Genomic DNA, 27,248 nt, shown 5'->3' with positions numbered 1-27,248 from the left:
TTAGGCCTGCACACCAAATTTGGTTCAATTCCAGCCAATAGCCGCATTGCTACAGGAAGAACAAAGTTTCTGTTTATTATATAAAAATAAATAACAAAAATTTCAAAATTCTCTGTTCACCCAAAGAAAGTGTCAGGTTGTCTATAGAAACGATGTTCACCAAATTTAGCTCAATTCCAACCCGTGGGAGCGGGGTTATCGCCATCGAAAAATTTGGATTTGAATAAAATAGTATTTACGGTGGGCACACTTGAATTGGTCACCGTAAATACTATTTTATTGATAATCCAAATTTTTGATATATCGACTGATCTAATGTTGTATTTCCACCATTATATATTAAACTGGATCCGACGAAAAAGTTTTTAAAGGCTCTGATCAAAGAGGGTGCATGTTCTAGATACATTCACGAAAGGTTTCCTAACTTGAGTAGAGGGTGTATTTGTGGGACCTCAAATCAGAACACTCACCAAAACCTCCTATTTCTTATTACGATTCTCTTTCATTGAAGTTGCACCTAAATTTCTTGGAAATACTAAGGATCCTGATTATTTGGAGGGTTTAGTTTAAGATAATAACACCTCAAATACAATAAAGTAAATTGAGCGCTTTGTAGGATGTGTTTCATATCATATACGTACCTAAACGGGCATAAGTGCCCTAGCCGTTTTTGAGTAAAATTGTTATTCGATTTTTGCGAAAGATTGCGAAGTGATGAGTGAATTCTGACGGCAAATTCGTATCGTATCGTATCGTCAAATTAGGTAAACTCAATTATTCGTTCTGAAAAAAAAAGTTGAAAAATGTCGATCAGTGTTAGTTATGAAATTAAACTGCCGGTAACCAGAGGTGGTCAGTAACGAAGTACTTCTACTTTTTCGAAGTACTCAAGTAGTTTTCATCTACTTCTGGCACCTACTCAAGTGAATTTGATTTTCGCTACTTCTACTTCTACTTCGTAATATTTTGTGATCTACTTACTTACTTTTCGCTATTTTCAGTTTGTCAAGTAGAAGTAGTTCAATCTTCCAATCAGGAAGATAGCCTGAGAAATTTCGGGGCTGTTTTCACGTATCAGTATCAACATTTAATTTGCATAAAAGTTGAGTAAAGCCAAGAATTTTCGTCGCGCTTCGCGCGCAGTGGATATACGGAGTGACCGGTATGATTTCACGAAGGTATCGGTGAATATAATTTAGGTGGCGGGTTGGCGTGGTTCTGTTCACACCAGACATGGGGTGATTACTTCATGAATGTAATCGATTGTGATTACGATTACTTCTGAATCACGCGATTACGATTACGATTACGACTACAGCAAAATCAAGAAGTAGTCGATTACGATTACGATTACATTAGAAAAGTAATCACGATTACTCACGATTACATTTATTTTACTTCTTATTAGAACTAATCTTACAAGATATATTGAAGACAATATAAGCATTGCGTCGAAAAGGCCTAATGAGATTACAACAACTTTCTCAATAAATGATGCGCTATTTGCTTGTTACGTCATAATGTACCCATTGCCCAACTTAATAGGGGACGATTTATCGCATCCAACGATTTGCATTCTTGCCAGGTCCGTAACTGCGCACCCCAAACTCCCCAATAGGGTGGTGAGAGCGCTCGAAGGGGACTCAAAAGTATTTACTAAAACCAACATAAATTATATAGTATTTTCGTGAGAGTTGATTAACTTGAACAATTTTTTCGGGCTTCGCAATTTAAATGTCTCTTGATAGCTTGATTTTGAAATGCATACCTCTCACCCTCATGAAAAAGTATGCATAATTTACAGGAATAAGCATTTCGATGCTGGTCATTACCGAGCCACGACATACCAAAAGACAAATGCAGTTTCGGCCAACATGCGACTCCAAGGAGAGTATTACTAAAGAAAGACCTTGGCCAAAACTTTGAGCATGTGTCCATTGTCAATAGCCGCGCTGGGTGTGCGTGACTAATAATCCTATCCTTAAAATCTGAGCCCACAATACAAATGCCACCCGGGCCACCCACAGAGGAATAAAGACAGGGCAATTATTTGTGCGTGCGTCTCACGAAAGTATTTCTTTTCGTCATCTGCGTTTGGGTGACTGCAATATATTCTGGTGTTATATATAACAGACCGGAGGTCACGAATTAACAACATACAATAAAGTAATTACAACAACATACTAGATGTTATAATTATGAATTACGTGCTCTCAGCTCGACAGGTAAATCTGACTATCGGGGGCGGAGAGAGGCTTAAAAATGAATAGTCATATAATGCAATTACTAATATTATTGACGATAATTCAGTCTTCAACTTGAAAATTTACCACCTTATTGGGGCCCAAGTCCAACGTTCGGAGCGCGGGACGAATTGTTGTTTTGGTCCTTATTCTAGCTACAACCCACGCTATCATGGGATATAAGCGGATGGCTATGGCAGCAGGTAAAGAATTGCGAAATAACGATTGGCGCCCGTTTAAAGTGTAGAGTGATATGAGAATAAGATAAAGTGACCATAAAATTGTGCCTTCTACTGAATACAGATACTGCGCGCTGCCGTTACGAGAAACGGTAAAGAACGGTTCGGTTATGATATACATCAGCACCTGTTGATTTTTAATGCTTCGTCGTGGAAATTGTAATGTTTTATTTGGCGAGTACAAAATTTCAAATCTTTGCTCGGTGTACTGTACGTACATACTAGGGATGGTGTAAACCTCTGAAAGGTTCAGGTTCAGGTTCGTGTGAACGTGAACCTTTTTGAAAGGTTCTGTGTGAACACGAACGTGAACCTCATGACGTCACGTGACGTCGTATTTCTAATTCCAACCCTAAATTTCAGTGAAGTTATAGCCTATATTAATGTACACGATACCTATAGCGATGACTCGGGCAACATAATGCCACTATGCTAAAGTACAAATTGACGTTTTAAACGTCGGCAAATGTTTCAACTGGGGCAATCAAATGGTATAATAATCCCATAAAATCAATATCTTCCGTCGCTTTGCCAACAATTTCGACGAGGACTTGCAAGGGAATATTAGCTTACGCCTTAACGGTCCAGGCCAGCCCGACAATGTGTTCGGCGTCTGAGTATTGTGACGTTAATATCGAGCAGAGTCTAAAACGGGATTCTATACTTGCTACCGATATTACCCCATTAAAAAAATTATACAGCAGTAGCCAACACCCCAATCCCACGGATTTTGTTTTTATGATACAATAAACATATGAAGTCAAGATTGACCAGATGACCACGTACGCCTGCTAGATTTTTTACATTGGACAACGATATCAATTCCTTTGATTGGTCGAATTAGCATAATTATCTGGCTACATGTAGTGCATCTCGGTCTTGATGTTGTGTTAATGCTTGTCAAGCTCACAGCAGAGAGTCACTAAATATTCACAAACGGAATGCTGGTTATTTCGAGCAAAATTTTGAGATTCTCAAGGTGCATGCTCGTTTAGTGTTGATATTTTTTTATGCTGCCAGCGCCGTGCATTGAGTGGCCAGCAGTTGAAATGCAATAAATTTCAACCAAAGCTGTTCTAATGAAGTAAAAACTGTAATATGTGAAAAAAGGTTTACAGTTCAGAACCTACCAAGGTTCGTTTGTAAACGTGAACCTCTAAATTTCTGAGGTTCAAAACACACACAGAACGTGAACCTCACGTTCACACCATCCCTGGTACGTACTGCATAGGCCTGCTGCTCGCCGAACACCAACAGACAAATTGCGTTTAACTATAAGCATAACCTTTAACCAAACATCAATACATAAGTTACCATTTGCCACTAGGCAGAATGGTGATTATTATCCTGCCGCGAGGTAGTGGCGTCCGGAGTGTTGCGATAACCTGATATATTGCACTGCAGGTGTTCTTACAATCACACTACAATGTACGTCGAATATCTATTTACATACAATGTGTGGATACTTCTTACGCAATCATGAGCGAAGCTAATACTTCTGACGTAATAATGAGCAGTGGTGTTTGTAAATCAGACGTTTGTGCTATCATTAACCTGGTATAATATATTTTCCTGGTTCGCGAATGTTGAGTTTATGTCATAGTCCTTGTAAAAATAAAAAGTAATCGCTCTTTCACAAAGAAATCGATTAGATATGGAAAGTAGTCGATTACGATTACGATTACTTCGGAATTATTTCGAATGTAATCGATTGCGATTACGATTACTTGAAAATGCTGTAATCGTCGTAATCGATTACGATTACTAATCGTGATTACCCCATGTCTGGTTCACACCGCATTGTCGCCCTTCGCCCATATGAAATAATTCATCACAGTATATATGGCTCATAATAGCGTTTGAAACTGATGTTTCGCAATCTAGCACTTACTTGTCGTATCGTAATCTAGCATGTCCATGGCATGTCCTAATCTGGAAAAGTGGACTCCGACTTTTTTTAGTTTTGGAGCTGTTTTAGCATACCACCTGTGAAACTTTCTGGGCTAAAGGCATGGAATACACGATCCACTTTCAGAAGTAGTATTTATATTTCACTCTTAATTCCCAGTATCATATACTTTGAGTTATATTTAATATCAGTTCTTTTGTCTGGATAACATACATGTTGAAGTATAAAAGCAAGTGTAGTGATTCCTTTAATTTCTGGAAATAAAGCTACACAATATGGCATATTTACGGTCCACCATATTTTTTATTAACGTTTACTAATCGCGCGAAGTGTTTACACCGTATCCTATATCCCTTCTCCGTGTTGCTCTTCGACTAAACTATAGGCCTTATAATATGGGGGATGGCGGCGTACCATGCTATATTCTAAAACGTGGTGTTCGAGAAAACAGAGGATTAGTATCGCATTTCCATATCAATACGATCATTTTCATCCCATGATGTGGACGAATGATTCTGCTATCGAAAATTGGATACCTGCTGGTATGCATCAATATCAATAAAGCTCGTCACCTTACGCATAGCTCAATTTGCACCTTTTTACAATCCATGTGAACGAATTAGGATCGTTTTCACAACTACTTACTTACTTGAGTACTTTTAAAGTCAGTAAATTCTACTTCTACTTCAAGTAGTTTTAGGTTGCTTATGGAAGAAGTACTTCTACTCGTACTTGAGTAGATTTTTTCGTCGCTACTTCCACTTCTACTTGAGTAGATTTTTTTACTACTTTGACCACCTCTGCCGGTAACTATACATCAGATAACTATACAACAGGGTTTTGCGGGTGACTAGCAGGGTTTTGTAGTTGGCTATAGGAGGTTTTTACGGGTGTTCAGAAGGGTTTTGCGGGAAATTCACAGGGTTTTGCGCGTCACTAACAGGGTTTTGTGGGTAACTAGAAGGGTTTTGAGGGTCACTAACATGGTTTTGCGGGTGCTTAGCAGGGTTTTACTGTTGTCTGGAAGGGTTTTATGGGTAACTAGCAGAATTGTGTGGTTTTCTAGAAGGCTTTGGCGAGTGAAAAACGGGATTTTGCGGTTGTATAAGAGGGTTTTGCGGTTGACTACCAGATTTTTGCAGTTGTATAGGAGCTTTTTTTTGGTTGAATACCAGTGTTTTGCAGTTGTAAAGGAGGGTTTTGCAGGTAACTAGCAGGGTTTTGCGATTGACTAATCACCCGCAAAACCCTGCTAGTTACCCGCAAAACCCTCCTATATACAACTGCAAACCCCGTTTTCCATCCGCCAATGCCTTCTAGTAAACCGCAGAACTCTGCTAGTTACCCGCAAAACCCTTCTAGACAACAGCAAAACCCTGCTAAGCACCCGATAAACCCTGTTAGTGACCCCTAAACCCCTGCTAGTTAACCATAAAACCCTTCTATACAGTCGCAAAACCCCGTTTTCCACCCGCCAAAGCCTTCTAGTAAACCGCAGAACTCTGCCAGTTACCCACAAAGCCCTTCCAGACAACTGCAAAACCCTGCAAAGCACTCGCAAAACCTTGTTAGTTATCCGCAAAACCCTTCTGGACAACCGCGAAACCCTTCGAACCAAATGAAAAACCCTGCTACTCACCCGCAAAACCCGCCTGCATTACCAGCAGTTAATTTCATAACTAATCCATGATATCTTGAGGCCATTCAACGACAATATTGTAAAAGATACTCACGTTACCTGAATATTGCTTACTTTTGCAAATTTTGCGGGTTTTGCAAGTTTTGCGCGTTCTGCGGGTTTTACAGTGTCCCATTCCGAAGCACCTCATCGTTTTTTATTTCATCGGATTCGGATCGGCTTTCCACATCAACTTTTATTCAAGTTTGAAATGGGAATTGTTGCCCTGGGTACGCCACCATAAGTGTTAATCACTCCGAGTCAGCAATGTCTACAACAGTGGTTCTTAACCTTGCCCCCAGCGCCCATCAAGGGGCGCTGGCGCTTTTGAAGGGGCAGAAACGCTCAGGGGGTGATATGGGGACTCTGGGCTTAGCGGGCGATATGGGGAGCGCTGAAGAAAAATGGCTTCGCAGTAGATGATGTAGTAGTAGGACATATCCTTGAAGAGTATTCAGAGCAAATTAACACTCCACAAAACATGTCAAATCTCGGAATTGTTGGTAGCGCTACGCGGCGATGTTTGCTACATATGTTTTCATGAATGTAGTGGGATATTTTGTTTCATGTAAAATGAATTGCGAGTACATTTAGATCGCCAATTTACCGTTAAAACACTACCGTCATGCTTGTTAGGGTTATTTTCAACCAACTTTTTCGAACTAGATATTATATCCTGCAGCGCACGGCGTGTGGATATCGAAGGAGGCAGTGTATATCATTTTTGAGAGTTAGAGCCCCTTGTAGGCCTACATACGCAGGCATTTAGGCGTCGGCCATTAGCACGCCACCATGCACGAAGACATATTAAGCTCCGGCCAATATGGGACTCCCAGAAGTTTGCCAAAAAGATCGCTAGCGAGAAAACCTTAGACGAAGAGGATTGCCCTTATGTTGACCGTAAACTTCGATGTATATATAAGTCTAATTGTCGCAATCTGTACCCCACGGGACAAATAACATATATCAGAGAAAAATTAATATGCCAGTGAAGAAATACAAATTTTGAATCGTGTGTTTATTTAAGTTCAATACGTTTATGCGTTTCAATAACTTTTGACTATATAGCGAACAAGAGGTAATAAAAATAAACGGACACGCGAATATGTTTAATTATTAATTACGTGGCCTCCATTTTCCAAGTCATCAGCTCCCTCAGCGCTACTGGTGAATCAGATTACGTGGGCTGAGACGATAAAAAGTTTATAGCGACATATATATGCAATTACCACCTATTCATTTACGCATTATAGAAAATTTTGGCACTTAGGGCGATCAGGTCTCACACACTTTGCTGAGCATCGAAATCACGCGACGGGGTTCTTGGTGGCGAAGCCCCTGGAAGTTTGATTTATCACGCTATGGGTGCCCAAGGGGGACTGACGAAGTGATGTTACGTAGGGTTACCATATTTTGGAATCAGAGAAGGAGGACACTTTTTAAAAATTTTCTGACTGACAATACTCGAGTAAAATCCGGAAAAATGGGTAAATTTACCACAAAATTGCGGTTGGTCGACTAAGAAAAAAGGGTCAACTTTCAGGCTCAACTCCCGAAATACAGTTTTTATTCTAGATTTTCCGTTGGATGACTAGAAATAAGAGGTTTTCGCTTACGTTCGAACCACGATTTCCTGTTTAGCATTATTTATGCCCTTTATCACTCGAATCTATCCACCGTCTTAGCTCTAAAAGCTATAAAAGAGGACGAATTGCCATAAATGAGGACATTTAAGCGTCCTCGGAGGACATTCTCAAAAACCTGAAAAAGGAGGACAATATAGGGGTGGGGCGCTAGAGCACTATGATTTTTGAAAGGGGCGCTAGAGGAAAAAAGGTCAAGAACCACTGGTCTACAGGAACACCACACAACAGAGCACCGGTATCCCGGTTCATTCCTAAAGACTAGTTTTTTCTAGTTTGTTCGGCAACTACATCTTTAATAACGCGTAATTACAACTAGAACTACTCAAAAGACAGTAGTCATTAGAGCGTCAACTAGCTAGATTGGTAGTTTGTTTTGTACAACTCTGCAGACGATATGTAACAGATGTTATCAATCTGATCCAGACATGGGGTGATTACTTCATGAATGTAATCGATTGCGATTACGATTACTTCTGAATGACGCGATTACGATTACGATTACGATTACAGCAAAATCAGGAAGTAGTCGATTACGATTACGATTACATTGGAAAAGTAATCACGATTACTCACGATTACATTTATTTTGCATCTTAGAAGTTATATCGGAAGACAATATATGGATTGCACTGAAAAGCCCTAATGAGATAACAAACTTCTTGGAAAAAAAGATGCGTCATTGGCTTGTTACGTCATGATGCACCGATTGCCCATTTTTATAGAAGTCGATTTATCGCACCCAACGATTTGCATTCTTGCCGGGTCCATAATCGCCGCCCCTAATTTCCCAATAGGGTGGGGAGCGAGATCGAAGGGGACTCAAAAGTATTTCGTAAACCAACATAAATTATACAGTCTTTTCGAGAGATTTAATTAACTTGAAAATTTTCTCTGGATAGCTTGATTTTGAAATGCATACGTATCTTCCTAAAAAAAGCATACATAATTTATTGTAGGTTTGCATTTAGAACAAATGGTTGTTTAAAAAAACTAAATTGTGTTTTTAAAGTTGTAACATTATGCCATAATCGTGTAAACACTTTCCAAAACACATTTTTCATGTGCCTACGGACAATTACCACCCGATTGGGCCGACGTACATCGATATGAGATGGTTGGAACTAGGGATGGTGTGAACCTCTGAAAGGTTCCGGTTCTTGTGAACGCGAACCTTTTTGAAAGGTTCTGCGTGAACGCGAACGTGAACCTCGTGACGTCACGTGACGTCATATTGCTAATTCCAGCCCTATCTTTCAATGAAGTGATAGTTTATATTAATGTACACGATACCTAGCGACGACACGGGCCACATAATGCCACAATGCTGAAGTACATATTGGCGTTTCAAACGTCGCTGAATGTATCAACCGCGGTAGTCAAAGAATATAATAATCCCATAAAATCAATAGATTCCGTCGCTTTGCCAACAATTTCGACGAGGACTTACCAGGGAATATAAGCTTAGGCCTTAACGGTCTTGGCCTGACCGGACAATGTATTCGGAGTCTGAGCATTGTTACATTGATATTGAGCAGAGTGTAAAACGGGTTTCTATACTGGCTACCGATATCACACCATTAACAAGTTATACAGCAGTAGCCAACACCTTAATCGCACGAATTTGGTTTTAATGAGACAGTAAAGATATGAAGTCAAGATTGACCCCGTACGCCTGCTAGATTTTTTACATCAGAAAACGATATCAATGTAATTGATTGGTTGAATAAGCATCATTCGCTGACTACGTCTCTCGCTCGTGATGTTGTGTGATTGCGGCTCAAGCTCACAGCAGAGAGTCACTAAATATTCACGAACGGAAAGCTGGATATTTCGAGAAAATTTTTGTAAAAAAGCCAGTAAAACTTTTGAAATTGTCAAGGTGCATGCTCGTTTAGTGTTGATTTTTTATGCTGCCAGCGCCGTGCATAGAGTGGCCCGCAGTTGAAATGCAATAAATTTGAACCAAAGATCTTATAATGAAGTGAAAATTGCAATTTACGAAAAAGGTTCACAGTGCAGAACCTACCAAGGTTCTGTTGTGAACGCGAACCTCTAAATTTTCGAGGTTCACATACAGAACGCGAATGTGAACCTCGCATTCACACCATCCCTAGTTGGAACCCTCAAAATAGTCTGTTCAACAGTTATAGTCCAGATATTTCGTCAAATAAGCTATATTTACCCTATATTTTCAATTGTCAATCTCAATCCACTAGGACGTCACAATTTTATATTCGTGACGTCGTGGTTTAAAAAAAAACATTTTTTAAACAAGAGCCTTGTTTTAAACATGTCTGTTTTTAATTGATTTTTGTTTTAAATGCAACCCTAATTCATAGTAATAGGCATTTAGGTGCCAGTGAATACCGTTCCACGACACACCGAAAGATATACGCAGTTTCCACCAACATGCGTCTTCACGAAGTGGGATATATAAAGAAAGACCTTGGTCGAAACTTTTGGTATGTGTCCATTGTCGATAGCCACGCTGGGTGGACGTGACTAATAGTCCGGTCCTGCCAATCTGAACTAATAATGCAAATGCCCCCCGGGTCACCCAGAGAGTTTTAAAGACATGACAATTTGTGTGTGCGTCTCACCAAAGTTCTTGCGCCACTTCAATATCTTTTGATTATATAACAGACCGCGGAGGTCACGAATTAACAACATAAACTAAAGTAATTATAACAAGATACCGGACGTTATAATAATGAATTACGTGCTCCCAGCTCTGCAGGCAAATCTGACCATCGGGGCTGAGAGAGGATTAAAAATGAATAGTAATATAATGCAATTACTAATAATATTGACGAAATTCAGTCTTCAACTTGAAAATACCACCCTATGGGGCCAAAGACCAACGTTTGGACTGGGGGACGAATTGCTGTTTAAGTCCTGATTCTAGCTACAACCCATGCTAATTTGGTATAGAAGCCCATGGCCATGGCGGCAGGTCCCAATGTTTAGTAAAGAATTGTGAAATAACGATTGACGCCCGTTTAAAGAAAAGTCATATGAGAATAAGATGAAGCCGGGGCCCGATGAAGCGAACATAAAATTCTGCCTTCAACTTCATACAGATAATGTACTGCAAGCTGCCGTTACGTGAAACGGCAAAGCCGGCTCGGTTATGATATATCATTAGCTGTTGATTTTTACTGCTTCCTTTTGGAAACCGTAACATTTTATTTGGCGAGTACAAAATTTCAAATCTTTGTCCGGTGTACGCACGTAGTACATAGGCCTACTGCTCGTCAAGAAGCAACGGTCAAACTGCGTTTAACTAAGCATAGCCAAACATTATTACATAAGTTACTATTTTAAACTAGGCAGAATGGAGATTAATTATCCTGCTGCGAGGGAGTGGCATATGGGACACGTTGATAACCTGATATACAGCACGGCGGGTGTTCTTACAATCATACTGATGTAGGCTACGAACATCGAATATCTATTTACTGTGGATACTTCTTACGCAATGACGAGCAAAAGCTAATAGGCTACTTCTGACGTAATAATGAGCAATAGCTTGTGGAAATCAGACGTGTGTGCTATCGCGAAATTGGTGTAATATCTCTTCCTTGCTCACGAATGTTCAGTTTATGTCATAGTCCTTGTACAAATAAAATGTAATCGTTCTTTCACTAATAAATCGATTAGATATGCGAAGTAGTCGATTACGATTACGATTACTTCGGAATTTTTTCGAATGCAATCGATTGCGATTACGATTACTTGAAAATGCTGTAATCGTCGTAATCGATTACGATTACTAATCGCGATTACCCCATGTCTGATCTGATCTGCAAATGTACGGGTTAGCTGACTTTCAGCTCACCGAAAAAGAGCTTTTACGGACTAATATGGAGGTGCTCTAGAAGTAGAAGTATAATGCCGTAAAGTTCGACTCGAAATAGAAGTAAAAGTCAAGATTTAAAAAAAAGGAGGTATTCTAAGCCTGAAAATTGTCAAGTAGAAGTAGTCTAAAATCATAACCACTTGAGAAAGTAGTGCAAATTGCCAAATCGACTTGCAGTACTTCGAAAAGTAGAAGCACTTCGTCAATGGCAACCTCTGCAATGATTGGCTATAGTCCTATATGGATGGACCAACCATTGGTTAGGCTAATGTCACAGATGACTGAACCAACCACTACGAAACCGCCGTTTAGATGACCCCTCGATATTTGATGATTGACAATGCTGGCAAATAGAAATTTATCAACATATATATATTGCTTATGAATGATTGTCATGTCCTCTCTCATCAGAAATCAAATTATTCATCTGTGTTCAATATATTTTTTGATCTGTTGGTATCACAGCTAAGTATCTCTATTAATAGGCGGTGAAGATTTTGTGAAGCTGATTAAAGTCGTCAATGACAACACCAAACAAAAGACTAATGATTGCATTCTAGAAGACTTTAAAAACGAAGGTCTTCATGAACCGAGCTTTCAAGTCTTCCCATTGATGCGATCGTTTGAGCCGATGGACTATTACAAAGGTCGTTATAAACAGCTTGTTTCGGAATTCGGATTCCAGCATCAAGAGTCAAACGACGATAACTTTGTCACATTCGCAAATTTGATGACATCAATATTGGAGGGCGAACAACAAGAGTCACAGGCAAAAGTTGTCACTGCTGTTGTCGCGTCGGCGGGGTCCGGTAAAACAATACTCATGCGTAGAATAGCACGGAAAGCTCTCGATATCCAGAGCGACCAAGAACAAAGCACACCATTACACTACAAAATGGTACATTACATTGAAATAAAGAATATTGAAAATGAAGATTCTGTAAAGCCTTCACGGTTATTATTCCGTGGGCTTTATGCAAGTGAGAGTGGCAAAGAACAAATATACAATTGGCTTGTTGAAAATCAAAATGAAGCTGTTCTGATTTTTGATGGGTTGGATCAAGCACGCTGGAATTTTGATGAAATCAAGGACGTTAAAATCAATCACTATGATGCTGGATCGACCTCGACCATCATGTACAACATATTATCTCGCAACATCCTTCCTCGCGTCAAGATCCTCATATCCTCGCGTGAATTCAAAGTCTCCGAACTACCCGCGAGGGCCCGACCAACAAATATGATTACTCTCGCAGGTCTCACAGAACAAGACGCCGAAAAACTATTCGTTCATCTCATTGGCGCTCATGGTCAAGAGCTTTGGAACAGGATTAGCAACATATCACCTCGTTTGCTTCATTTAATATCCATTCCGGTTTTCCTCATTTTAACGGCGGTTGTAACGGGTAGGGATCCAAATAAGCCACCTCCGTTCACAGTTACAGAACTGTACAATAGGATCATATCAAATCTGCAAAGCGTAGAAAACATACGACAGTACAATCAAATTGTAACAATAATCAATAAATTGAAATTAATGGCTTTCCAAGGCATGACTGAAGGAAGAGTCATATTTTACGAGACCGATTTGAAGAAATTTAATCTTACGGCAAACGAAGTGCAAGATTTAATGATGAAAGTTCCTGATAACAATTTGCTTAGTCGTCGTTTGATGGAAGGTGATTTCACGTTCTGCTTTTGTCATCAGAGCATACAAGAGTTTCTAGCAGCTAGCTGTGTTGCGGAATTGAGCGTCGAAGAGTTCACTCGGTTCGACAACCATCATCTCCATGATCAACGTTGGTCTGTGGTTCGTCAATTTGCTGCTGGTGTGGTTTTTTCTGAATCGTCCTATGAAATACATAGAGGTCAGTAATTATCGTCAATGTTGGTGATATATAAGCGTTACTAGTAATTCGAGATTGAAGGCACCGTTTCAAATTCTGCCTATGTCTCAAGACAGAGAATGCTCGAGAGTAAGGAGTGTCTGTCGACTAGTAACAATAAAATGATATGACTCATTAAAGAGGATATTACCATTGAAAAATTGCCAAAATCCAAAATACTGTAGAAGACGAGATATATCTCTTCCCATCTACGCATTAGTCATAGCCATCGGACCTTCTAAACCAGGGGCGGGCAACTTCTCCAGTCGGCGGGCCGGATGTAGGAAAATTAACTACTTGGCGGGCCGGATAGCTGAATCGATACATTATTCGCATGTAATGAATATATTGTAACGACAGCAATGTCATTTTAAAGCCATTTCTCGCCGATAATGACGAAGACGATGTGGATTTGAGAACACCATTGTCATACAGGCGCCGCCATGTCTGCTTCTCTTTGATCAACTTCTCTTCTCTTTGATTAACTAACATTTCAAGGCGTTCGATAAGCCCGGTACCCCAAATTTACCAAGAAATCAATTCATTAGGGTTGAGTACATCGTAAATGCTGACAATGCAAGTCTTCTCGCTTCGACGAACTTACGCGTAAGCTCCACTCTCGCACGCATTCTCGGTAATGGTTTTCTCGGTGTTGGTATAAACCCCCGCGGCCCTAGTCTGCCGAGATTCCCCACTACTTGCCTACTACGTCAAATTTTAGTGACTGTATGTTATTATATGCGTGTGTGCGCAGCGTGCGAGAGTGGAGCTTACTCGTAAGTAAGTAGAAGCGAGAAGACTTGCATTATCGGCATTTACCGGACACCGGCCGGCGGGCCACATTATCAACTAAGAGTGGAAACTGTCCGCAGGCCGGACAAAATCTCGTCGCGGGCCGGATCAGGACCGGATCCGAATTCTGGTCGTACATGATAATGGGGCTCGCGTGTCTGCAAGCTCTGCAATCTGAACATTAACAAGACAAAGCTGCGTCCCAATCTAATTGACATTCACGCGCAGTCTTTACTAAGGGTTTTCACTTCCGACATGGAGCCAGACTTCAAAGAACCTGTTGACAACTTTTATCGACCACAGATGTCTCAGTGGTTCAACAGCTATTGAAATTTATATAGATCAGTGATTGAAGTACATTACGTTAATGAGTTCTTTAAATATAGTAATTTTGGTCTATAAGGCTTGAGTTCGGTTCGGTTTATTAGCAATTTTTGTCAGTTCGATACACCACAAAAATTTCGATACAATAAAAATATAGGATGCTGTCGGAACGACTTGGAGTAGTCTTTGGAATCAGACACCCACCTTGGTCTAGGCTAGGGGTTCTCAAATGATGGGCCACAGGTGCATTTTGAGGTGGGCCACAAAGCTATTTGGAAAATTGTAAGTTTAGGTATTTTTTCTATGTTATTCGCTCCAAAATGTACTCATATTATCGAATTATACGTAGGCTACACGAGTTGCGGGCTACTTTTTGATAGTTTCTTATAACACTTGTACCATTGTGACGAACGCCTATAATGTAGACGATGAACTTTCTGTAACGACGCCATGCAAACAAATCGTTCAACACTCCCAAACGAATTCAAAATTTGATATCCCTATTCCATGTGCAGGCACCCAACCTCTTGCCTTTTGGGATTGAGATATATAATTTCATTATGTCTGGTGGTAGGAGACATGTCACGGAACGACACCGATCTGCTGACCAGAGGACTGACTTGTTGCATATTTTGCAGTTGCCTACCGCACAAAATTAGTCTTTTGCAACTAAATCGTTAGTTAGTCTTCATTACTTGACAGTTTCTAATCAGTCAACGAAGCAACAAGTCCTGACACGATCGATTCTCTCGCAACTCGACAAGAAGACGAAATACGGCGACAATTACTTGCGCATGGAACTATATACAGCTATCTATGAGTCGAATGCCCAGGATCTGATGAAAAATCTTACCGTTATCAATGTATCTCGAATCCCATTAAGTCGCGATCAAGCTCATATCATTGGATCGCTAGCGGCTGATAACGAAAGTCTCCACTCATTGAAATTGTGCGATTGCAACATCGACAATGACATTTTTCGGATCATTAAGAAATGTCTGAAGCATCGAATTCACGTGAGTCGTTTGATCGAATGATTGTTTCGCAATGAAATTTGAATATATATTGAAATTATTTTTGAAAAATTAGATAAAGTTATGATAGAAATCGAAGTCGCCCCAATAATTTGTGTATAATATGGTGTGTTTGTGGTATTCATGGTGCTTGTCGACTACTATGGTCATTTACACCACGCCGATATTCTTCATCTTTTATTCCGTAACTGCCGCCTTGTATAGCACGGCCCACTTCTAGGCTTTTTGTAACACCACTTACGCGGATGAGATGGATGATACGGTGAAGACATTCTTATTATAATGGTTGAAGTGGCTTTAGTTTAGATTTTTGTTGACAATCAACGATTTTGAGAAAAGATATGCGGATATTAGCTTACGATACATGCACAAGCACAATACAAATCCCTCCTTTTTTTAACCAAGCAAAAACTATATTAACTTCAATTAATGTACTAAACTTATTCATGAAAATATGAATGTTTTAAAACTCTACTTCAATTTATAAATTCCCAGCCAGTAGGCTATTTAGATATAGTAGCGAAAAGCAACGTCACGGCTTATTATAGTGCAGTGGTTCTCAAACATTTTTAGACACGCCCCCCTTGATGATAGTGAAAGAATTTCGCCTCCCACTTATCATCATATCAAAGACTATTAAAAAGAGCAACCAAATGTATAGTTTGATGGCATGCAAGGTTATGACTGTTGAGAGACTTCTGAAATATGAAATTCGAACCAAAGACAGTAATTGAGGAAATTGCCCCGAGCACGAAATTTTTTTCAGTTGAATAATTTGTCAAATATAGTCAGGTGCAATGGTATAGTACATAGCATATAAATAATTTAGCGATATTGGTGGATAATACCTTCTATATCAAACGTACCTGACCATAAGCTAAATCAAAAACCAATGCGCGAGTCGCACGTCATTCAAACTTGGCACTTCTTGACGGGACAAACAATTATTCACAACCGGTTGCAGGTGTTCGATAAGAGAACAATTCAACTGATTACTTTCGGACTATCATAAAATGCGCTCCTTAAGAGTGGCATTCAGAAAAATATGTTCTCATTGAGTATACTCGGCGTTCTATGCCACTTCGATTTAAATCCCTATTCATCAGATTTAAAAGGCATATTTTACATGGCATATAGCATGACCTTATGAGGAGATATATTATCTCTTTCTCCATAACTTTGCCTTTCTACGCACTTTGCACAGATGCTCGACAGACCAATCATAAAGTATCATGTGACAGCTATGCACGCATTCACCTACTTCTCCTAATTCAGAGGTATCTTCTAATCGGTGCGAGGTCCGGTAATAGTCACAATAGCATCGTTGTATGAATGGTACAACGCAACTATGGCATTTAAAATCGTCATTTAATTAGTATTATTGCTGATGTTGAAACTTGAAGTGTCAGCACAAATTAAGCTCATTTTGCGCCACTTTTAGTGCATATCGCTGTTTGCGACCTTTTGCAAGTAGGTTAATCAGAAATGATAACTATGGCTTGTAAGCTATAAAGTGCCGAGGCTAATGATATTGGAACACTATATATGCCTACCGCGTGAAATTACAAACTAGGATGGTAGGGAAAATATTTGACCTCCCTAACTATAGGTAGGCGTACTTTACAATAAAACGTTTCCAAATTGACAATCTATATGATAAATAATTTGTACATCAGAGTAGAATAGTTTGTTTCAACGGTTCGATTTGATTTCAAGAATTCGAGCTCTTACACATATAATTGTATGTATTTTAATATATCCAGGTAGGCGAAGTTGATTTGCGGTATAACAAATTCTCAACTACAGAACTTACTTCACTTCTTGGACATTGCCGTATTGAATCGCTGAATGGAAATTTAGATTGGAAAGTGAGTTGGATTTCATAATTTGGGTGAGAATGTTATAACGTTTGATCGATGACAAACGAACAACAAATATTAGCGATATTTCATGTTAATTCATGTTATCAATAAACTGGGCAGAGAGTAGTAGAGGTTCTCATCCCCGGGAAAATGCAAGACTTAGCCATGGCACATTCGCGATATTCATGAATGTACTGTGACTGGGAGGAAACGGTCATCTGCAAATTATTGACAACATCGGTTTGAGAATGGTATGGGAGTCTCGCTGCAAATAGATTTACAATACAGTGGCCCTAACAAAGTAAAGGGTGTTAATAGGAAAGTCTATAGAATGGATTTTAAATAGTTCCCTGACAAAGAGATCAGCACATTCAGTCCTGTGGTCCTACAAAACAAAATCCACCGGAGCGGAGGAGCTCAAGCTATTTTGGATCACCCCACAATATCATCATGCAAGCTGGCCACTATTTGCGATTCCACTAAACTAAACTCCCATTTTGCCAACCATGCACATCTTCCTCAGATTCATTTTTGGATCAACATGCAGCAATATTAGCTACGGCCTCGCCGTGCTGTTTCCGCAGTAAATTAGTCACGGAAGAATCATCAATTCAAGTCATGACATTTTCCCCCATTTTCCTCTAACTATATGAAATTTTTCGCTCGGATGAAGATACTCACGGCATGATGATGTCAATCCGCAAAAAAATCAATTTTGATTACATTATAGTACTATTCACGCGGAACCGCGATATTGCTCTCTATCATAGTAGTAGACGTAACTATAATTATTTTCAAGACTCATAGTGCCCAACCTATGTGTTGATTCGCCACATCATCCGATCAATTTTCGATACGCTCCAAGATCCCAAGCTTCTGAATTTGACAATTCCAGGTTGTTCTTGTTACTACGACTGAAGACGGCCTCGGTGTGGAATTGACTAACAAGGCATCTGTTATCAAGATACGCGGTGCCGGTATTACAGGCCGTTTCGACATAGAGGTTTGATAATACTATAGTTACCATATTTGGGAATTCGGAAATGAGAACACGTTGTACAAAGAAAAAAATTAGCTTACCGAAATTGAAAACAGCTGATTTCGAAATATTTACTGGAAATCTTGTTGTGTTGAGTAATTTACCCACTTTTACCGATATTGCTATCATGTTTAATTAACAAAAGGTCATTTTCCAGTCCTGCTCCCGAATGACCCGCTCGTACGTCCGCATTATCTATTACGCGTCATTTATTTATTTTCTTGCTGTCAAAGGTATTAAGGCGGGCTGAATTCTTGAAAAACCGCCCCCAATCGCGCAATTTGCATCTGACGGCCCCTTCGAGGCGGCAAACGCCCCCATGGCGTTATTGCGGCCCTTTTGGGTACCACTGTAGTTTAGACCAATGGTTTTTAATCTTTTTCCTCCAGCGTCCCTTTTCAGAAATTCGAAGAGTCTGGCGCTTCCATATTTTATGGATTGCGCGAAAAACGACTGAGAAGAGGTCGATCGGTCTTTACAGTTGTTAACTTCACTATTGGAAATATTTCAAGCTTGTATCGCGCCCAGTGACCATGCACTCGACTAATTAATGATCTAATAATTGTACGAACTATATTCGAGATCAAATTAAAGTTGCTAGTACAACCGTCGGGTATGGGGTCACACCTTTATTGCCAATTGCGATATAGTGTAATGTACAGTGTTCACATTCCGCATCGACTTCCCCTTCTGGCGATAAGGGGAGCTTGATTGCATTGGGATTTGTTTTATTGCTCTGTACGACTACAAAATCAACTGAAAATGTGGTTTAGATGTATACTCAATGCTCATATTGAATTTAGTTGGCAAAAAAATTGAGAATAATAATGCACCTATAGTTCTTCACTTGTACATACATTTACTCTTAACACGGCACCAGTAGTTAAGTAGATCGGTCGCATGACGCAATGGGGTTCTTATGGCGGGGTGGCGATTCGCCGTGAAAACCCGGGGTGGCGATTCGCCTTTTATCTCTTATGGCGGGGTCGCGATTCGCCATGTGTTCATATGGGTGCGGTCGTGATTCGCCTTTTCAGGTATAGGCTGCGGTCGTGATTCGCCGTGAAAACTCGTGGTCGTGACTCGCCTTTTTTGCTATAGGCGGTGGCGGTGATTCGCCTGTCGTGTATTCTTACGGGTTCTGTGGTGATTCGCCATGTGTTCTTATGGGTGCGCTCGCATGTCGCACTTTCGGGTATAGGCATCTCTCGCACATCGCATGGAAAACTCGTGGTGGCACATCGCCCTTTCGGGTATTGGCATCTCTCGCACGTCGTACTTTCGCATGTCGTGCTTTCGCGTATAGGTTGTGTTGGTGATTCGCCATGCGTTCTTATGGGTGTGGCGGTGATTCGTACTTTCGGGTATATACATCTCTCGACCGGTGTTGAATATGTATCAAGTAAATAGTCATGTGAATGAATCTTTGTTAATGTGTATATCGGGCCGCACAAACGGAAACGCGGCTTGTTGTGAGGATTAAGCAGTGCGACCTATATTTCGAATGACCTGTGTGTGGAATTGTTTCACGGCCAGCCGCGTGCTACTATCGATTACACTAATCCAGTCAGCACTATTACATTCAGGAGTATTCAGTATTCAGCAGCGACACGAAAAGCGATCAACAAATAACCGCGTTCACAAACTAACACTTCAAAAATGTGTGAAATAGTTTGCAAAACCCCGCGATCGCTGACAAGATAATGTCTCGGCCATAACCATTTTAGTGACTTGGTGTTAAAGACATACCGATCGCTCACAAGGTAATATTTCGGTCATTAGTTTGTCACAGAGTCGTCGCAGACGGTGATTCGAAAACCAACAATTTGACACTTTCTGGTGCTTGCTATATGTTTTGACACTTCGGAACGTGGTTGACTTTAGTTGTATAATAAGAATCATGTGAATATACAAGTAATGTGGCAATTTGTCAACTTGAAATGAAACTTACTGCACAAACCAAGTTGATTCGTATCTGATAGTGTTAATTCGGTACAATTCTAATTATTTTGAGAAATCTTTTGATTCGACCGTAACCGAATATTACTGACGCCGACTTTCAGCCGCATCGAATTATTCGCACATTCCGCGCCGCTGTTTTCGCACTTATAGAATCAATACAATTATAACTCTACAAGAATCAAGAATCACAAGTATGTGTATTATACAGTTATTGTCTTTATCAACATGAAATCAAACTCTTAACAAAAACACGCAACTAATCATTTGCCAGCTCTAACATTATCAAAAAATTCCAGTATTGTTGATTGAAAATCCTCGAGTCCTTGTTATCAAAAACGTTATAGTACGGTGTCGGAATCCATTCGCGGGGTGTACTAAAGCTAAATCCAGATAATCCAAAATGAAATATTTGGACTTTGACATAGTGTGAATTGAAATAGGATTGACAAACATGACTACCAACTTCCCCACAGTCCCGTTTCGATATTATACACACATTGATTTGAAACAAGTAATGAAATATTACAACTCTATTCACGGTCTGGCTTTCCGTTTGTCAAAGAGATATTTTACATCTTACCATACTCAAAAGAATTATTCACAACATTACCAATTGTTAAAAATCTAGTTTTTCAATTACTTGATTATATCACTGCAACTCATGAATTTAAATTAATTCATCCTGGTTGTATTCGTATGCTCGGTCTTTTTTATTCAATTGTAAAGGTTGTTACTATTCTGAAAACAAAGTATTTACTAATCGATGCATATACGATTTGACTTGGACATATTATATTTTGAGTATACGAGATTTGAATGTCAGAACAATAACTGAGAATTAATTTATCACAATTAAATCCGCATATTACAGCGTAAAAGATATTGGAATGTCAACAACTCTGTAAGGTCATAGTTACTACCACTAATTTACCCGACCAACTCGTCATGATCATTCCCGAAATCAACACAAACATGACCACTGACTTGAGTTAACCACAAAACAGCATCAAGTTTTAAATCCACTTGTAGCTTACGGCTTATTTGAATGCGGGTTATGTTTTGTTGTAATTGAGTGTACGGAAATAGTATTACGTCTCGACATCTTACCATCTTACCATATTCAAAGAATCAACCACAATAACATTGTCAAGTAAATCCGTTACCCGACCAACTCAAACAGTATCAGTATGAAAAACAGCCAAACATACACGAATCCATACAATCACTAAAACCTAAAATCCATAACAAGGTCGGATGTATTCGTATCCCTACGCATCTTTTTTAATCAACTTGAAAAGTCGTTACTATTCTGTAAGAGAGAGGGATTACTACGCGGTATATTCTGCAAGACAAACTAATTACTACTCGGTATATTTTGTGAGACAAAAGTAATTACTCTTTGGTACAGGGGACTTGAGCTTAACATAATATGTTTGAGTATACGAGATTTGAAAGTCTGATCGACGTAGTTGCGACTTCATTTCTTACAATCGAACGCTGGTGTTACATTGAAAGTTATCATGCTGTAAACATAAGGATTGACACATCGATTTAACATATGTAATAGTTGATCATGACTTGATTATTAAATTATTCGCGTTAATTAGACCCGGCGTTGTGTTGAAAGTTATGACAGCAACAAACTTTTCAGTACCAATGTTATTAACATATTAAGCTGTAAAACTATGCGTGTCTGAAATGTTCTTGAATGGAAAATTATTCCACCTTGGTACATATCACCCTGCGTATCGCGGATATCAGAAAATATTTTACAAATGTAATTGTCCCCACTAACCAAGACTAAAGATGAAACAACAATTTCCTTTGTTAAACAATAACCGGTACAATACTTTATCATCGTAATCAGCAGTGAGAATTGAAACACTTTCGCACATTATCCGGTGTCAAGATATCACACTAGGTGAATTGACATACCGCCGCTTGCATAATACCTAATCCGTTCACACCATTTCACATACTTTGATCATTACAAAAGTAAATTGGAATATGTTTGCTAGATGCATTCAATTCAGTTAGAAATGTCTGGTGCACAACAATCGTAATATCAAAAAAGTACTTGCTACACTGTTATTTGCTAAACGTGTTTTGCATTGTTGTTCATTTGTAGTATTGATTGTTCTTGAACCCTCAAAGAATAATTCCCGACATGAAACCAAGCCACTGAAAGTCGTTACCATCACGAAGAAACAATGTGTACGATGTTTGTCAAATGTGTCCTACCTGATCAACAGAAAACAATTTTCACTCACTCGAAATGAAACCAATGTGATGGCCTCCATTCGATATTTTGTTTGTGTCAAATACTTTGCAATGAACACATTTGCGTGGTTGAGCTTTACATCATCAAGCTGTTATTTGTAAATCAAGATTTCGGTAAACTTGTAAATGTATCGTTTAACTAACCAACATTTAGTGATTGTTGAACATACGACTTCGAAATACTGCGTTGATCGTAATTTCCATAATCGTGATAATCGAAGTACATTTCTTTCGAATTCGTAACAACCGGCGTTTCTACGACATGATAAATTTTTGACAAGTTATGCTTAGAAGATTGGTTGCATATCGCGAAAAATAATATACCACTCATATTGATACTGTTACTCCATTGATCGATATTTTCAAACGAGTAAAATTTATTACTTGAGTTTCTCCGCTTAATGTAAATGCAAACTCAGCCGTCTTTTAACATCACAAAGGCATTGATAAAAAGTAGACAATCAAACACAACACTTTGTACGACACTAATTATTGTTCCACACATCTCATTTCATACTAAGTGTATACGAAAGATATTCACGACACATGAAAATATTCGCTCATGCTACGAACATACGCAATGATTGGTGGTGCTTTCAAACTGTTTCGATATCACAAGAACTTTATTGTCTGAATGGGTGTTCATGTATCTTAATAATCAAATAGTTCAACACAGAACTAGTACTAACAGAAACATCAGAGTTGTTTACACAAAAGTTTGTATGTGTACAGTATGCGAATACCATGTGTAAGTCCAGCACAATTGCAGTATCCATCCGAGTAAATTTATTACAACGGAGCCACGTAAACTTTCGTGAAAGAAAAGCATACTCACTTCCAGAGGGTTATGTCAACACCATAGCAGTAAATCAGCTACTCCAACAACAAAGTACATATGTTTCTAGCCACGATCCTTACATCTTTCACATAGATCAATCTACTTTGCTAACGAAAAGTGATGAGTCATCACATGATCGCCCTCACAACAAAACAGCTAGTAGATATTATCATTCAAAATATTCCTAACCCTTTACACACCAGTGACAAATCATACAACGAATATGTTTTGTGGGTCGAATTGTTGTTCAGTGTCAAGTCTACCTGTTGAAACGTACATTAAAAAAGTGCAATTCAATTAAAACCACGAATCTATTTTCATTTCGTCACATACAGAAATATAAATTTTCTTTCCCCAACACATACTTGTAACCAATCGCTTTCATTAAACACACAACTTCATAAAAGTATTTACTTTCTACAACATAGACATTCCGATGTAGTCAAGAAATATTTTTATTAATCAAAATCATCGACTTCTGTTTACGGCGTTAGTGTGTGCATGTCATACATGTGGGATCCGTATTAAAATGGACACGACACGACTGAATGTAAGGAGATAGAAGTCTATCGCATAGATTTACATGTGGTCTTCGCTACGGTTTCAAAAAACGAATCACCTCTTTTGCATTGATCGAGACCGAGCGAGTTAGTTAATGGCCATGATTGTGTTTGTCATATGCGAATGATAGGGTTACTGTCAAATCTACATACAACAACCTTCTGGCACTCATAATAGCAATTTCATTCTCTCCCTTCGTAATTGTAGACTCACGACAAGTATATTGTACAACTCGACAGCTACGTTTAACAACACCAACGACACTAAACATACGATACCTACCCAAGTAAAATTACCATTTTCACCTGGAGGTCAGTCGTTACCTGAGTAAAAATACCATTATTCCTTGGAGATTTATCGTTTAATCAGAGTAACAAAACATTTTCACTTGGGGGGTCTATCGTTTCCAAGAGTAACAAGCCCCCTTTCCTTTGGAAATCTATTTTTTCCCTGGGTAACAAACCTTTTTCACTTGGAAATATATTTTTTCTCTGGATAACAAACCTTTATCACTTGGAAATATATTTTTTTTTCCCTGAGCAACAAACCTTTTTCACTTGGAAATATATTTTTTCTCTGGATAACAAACCTTTTTCACTTGGAAATATATTTTTTCTCTGGGTAACAAACCTTTTTCACTTGGAAATATATTTTTTACCTGAGTACCAAACCTTTTTCACTTGGAAATATATTTTTATCCTACAGCAACAAACCATTTTCACATGGAAAACTACTTTTACCTAGAGTAACTAATCATTTTCTTTTGGAAATATATTTTCTCCCTGGGTAACAAACCCGTTTCGTTTGGAAAACTATCATTTACCTGAGTACCAATACCGTTTGCACTTGGAAATCTATCTTTTCTCTGGGTAACAATACCATTTTCGTTTTGAAAACTGACAACCACACCCGACAATTTGATATTTTGTATATTGTTACAACGGGCAGTGACAAAATATACACCAACAACGACTCCGATACATTTGTGCAATCGCATATTTACTTGTGTTGGTGCATCCCATCAAAATCATCGGTTACCCACATGCAATGTGCTCTTGTATATCGAAATGCATGTTTGGGAAATTGGACAATAGGTTTCGATAGGTCTGTGATGTCCGGGCTCGTGCTTTGGATTTTCCAGAGTCAAAATGTCTGAATAAAACACCTCCTCGACGATGGTTGGTATGTGGATAACGGTGTTCGGAAAACGGTTGGATTTATGTCACCCATCGCGATAACAATTCCATGTCGAGTTTTCCCCGCATGTTTACTATATTGTGTCTTTATTGATCAATGTATGTCTCGACATTCAGTTTGAAATCGGAAACTCTGATAAAGTATGTAACCGGATCCGGATATCAACTCTGAATCGATAAACCAATGAACAATATTCAAAGTAAACATGTTACACCCTGTGTTTCCACGAAAAAATACCATCCAGACATACGTCGCGCTTGTTTGCCCACACCAGTATACGCGTAAATGGAGGTGTGTGACATTGCATGCAATGTGTTGGTATACAAACATCGATCCACAGACATTATCATAGCCGGTAGTTTTGATGTAGATCGAATGTCACCCGATAACAATACCAATAAGCCACATTGCAATGACTCTGAGTCAATCTGAAGCATGACATACAGACGCACAAACATGGAACCGTAACATGGGTTATTCGCACGACGGTGAAAGTGAACTATACAGCATATACCAATAGAGCGTTCACAGTCGAATATGCGAACCACGCACAATCACATACCCAGATTTTTGTTGGATATGTACGAAACCAATAAATCGATACATTTCTGTTCCTTCTACGTCAATAATACAAGCGTCATTCCAATGCATCGCTCGAATGTAAGGTTCGTCGGGTGTAAAATCCATGTCAAATAACACCAAAGTGTGCTTTCCGTGTTTTATTATTCCCTCCGACGCTTCTTGTCTGTGTCGTAACACTATGGTGCGGGGAGTTGAAAAACGATGGATTGTGAAACGGATTGACATGACCAACAGAATCGGCGTCAATAGACTTGTGGTGATGACAGTTTCAAAATGCTCCGATATGACGAGACCAACCTCGATCTCTTGTGGCGATGACCGTTTCGAAATGTCGCCGGACGAACTGGACCCTTACGAAAGTGTGTAATATGCTTGCGTGTGAAATCACGAGGTAGTGTTCTATTTGTGATGTACGATTGCAGTCTTCACAGAAACACACCTTATTGGATCACAATATCAGCCCGACATTTGTAGAATCACTGTTCACGATATTTATCTGGAGTCGTTATGTAGGAGTAGCGACATCCATGCATCGTGATTTAGTGAAAGACTGATCGCAATCATTTCGAGCACCGTACTTCGATAGTTCACATTGATCAAACGCTGCAGCAGAGAACTTCGGTGTCGACAACACGACGGATATTGACCGATGTATCCAATTGGTCTGGGTGGTCCGTCTGCAGATAAGGTCATGACTATCTTGCAATGTAACAACACGATAACACCATCGAGTAAATCAGTGAACGGTGTCGAAATATCGATGTAATAGCGCGGACTCAGAGTCATTGCAATGTGGCTTATTGGTATTGTTATCGGGTGACATTCGATCTACATCAAAACTACCGGCTATGATAATGTCTGTGGATCGATGTTTGTATACCAACACATTGCATGCAATGTCACACACCTCCATTTACGCGTATACTGGTGTGGGCAAACAAGCGCGACGTATGTCTGGATGGTATTTTTTCGTGGAAACACAGGGTGTAACATGTTTACTTTGAATATTGTTCATTGGTTTATCGATTCAGAGTTGATATCCGGATCCGGTTACATACTTTATCAGAGTTTCCGATTTCAAACTGAATGTCGAGACATACATTGATCAATAAAGACACAATATAGTAAACATGCGGGGAAAACTCGACATGGAATTGTTATCGCGATGGGTGACATAAATCCAACCGTTTTCCGAACACCGTTATCCACATACCAACCATCGTCGAGGAGGTGTTTTATTCAGACATTTTGACTCTGGAAAATCCAAAGCACGAGCCCGGACATCACAGACCTATCGAAACCTATTGTCCAATTTCC

At 39.3% G+C, this 27,248-nt stretch overlaps 1 protein-coding gene across 3 annotated transcripts in view; it reads left to right on the top strand.

Moving 5' to 3' along the window:
• LOC145456744 (NACHT, LRR and PYD domains-containing protein 3-like) overlaps window positions 1–27,248 on the top strand; it is an 84,154-nt gene that overhangs the window by 26,917 nt on the left and 29,989 nt on the right. For all 3 annotated transcript variants that reach the window (XM_080334864.1, XM_080334855.1, XM_080334872.1), the window contains 4 exons: window positions 12,060–13,442; window positions 15,279–15,592; window positions 17,374–17,478; window positions 18,368–18,475. In XM_080334864.1, the coding sequence (XP_080190990.1) occupies window positions 12,060–13,442; window positions 15,279–15,592; window positions 17,374–17,478; window positions 18,368–18,475 (1,910 nt within the window). The remainder of the gene's footprint in view (window positions 1–12,059; window positions 13,443–15,278; window positions 15,593–17,373; window positions 17,479–18,367; window positions 18,476–27,248) is intronic.

The sequence above is a fragment of the Botryllus schlosseri genome, chromosome 2 (assembly GCF_051294905.1).
Source record: "Botryllus schlosseri isolate E-star chromosome 2, Bs_hap1, whole genome shotgun sequence".
In the NCBI taxonomy this organism is placed as follows: Eukaryota; Metazoa; Chordata; class Ascidiacea; order Stolidobranchia; family Styelidae; genus Botryllus; species Botryllus schlosseri.
The sequence above is the reverse complement of the archived record's forward strand: the minus strand, read 5'-3'. Positions and strand labels throughout refer to the sequence as shown.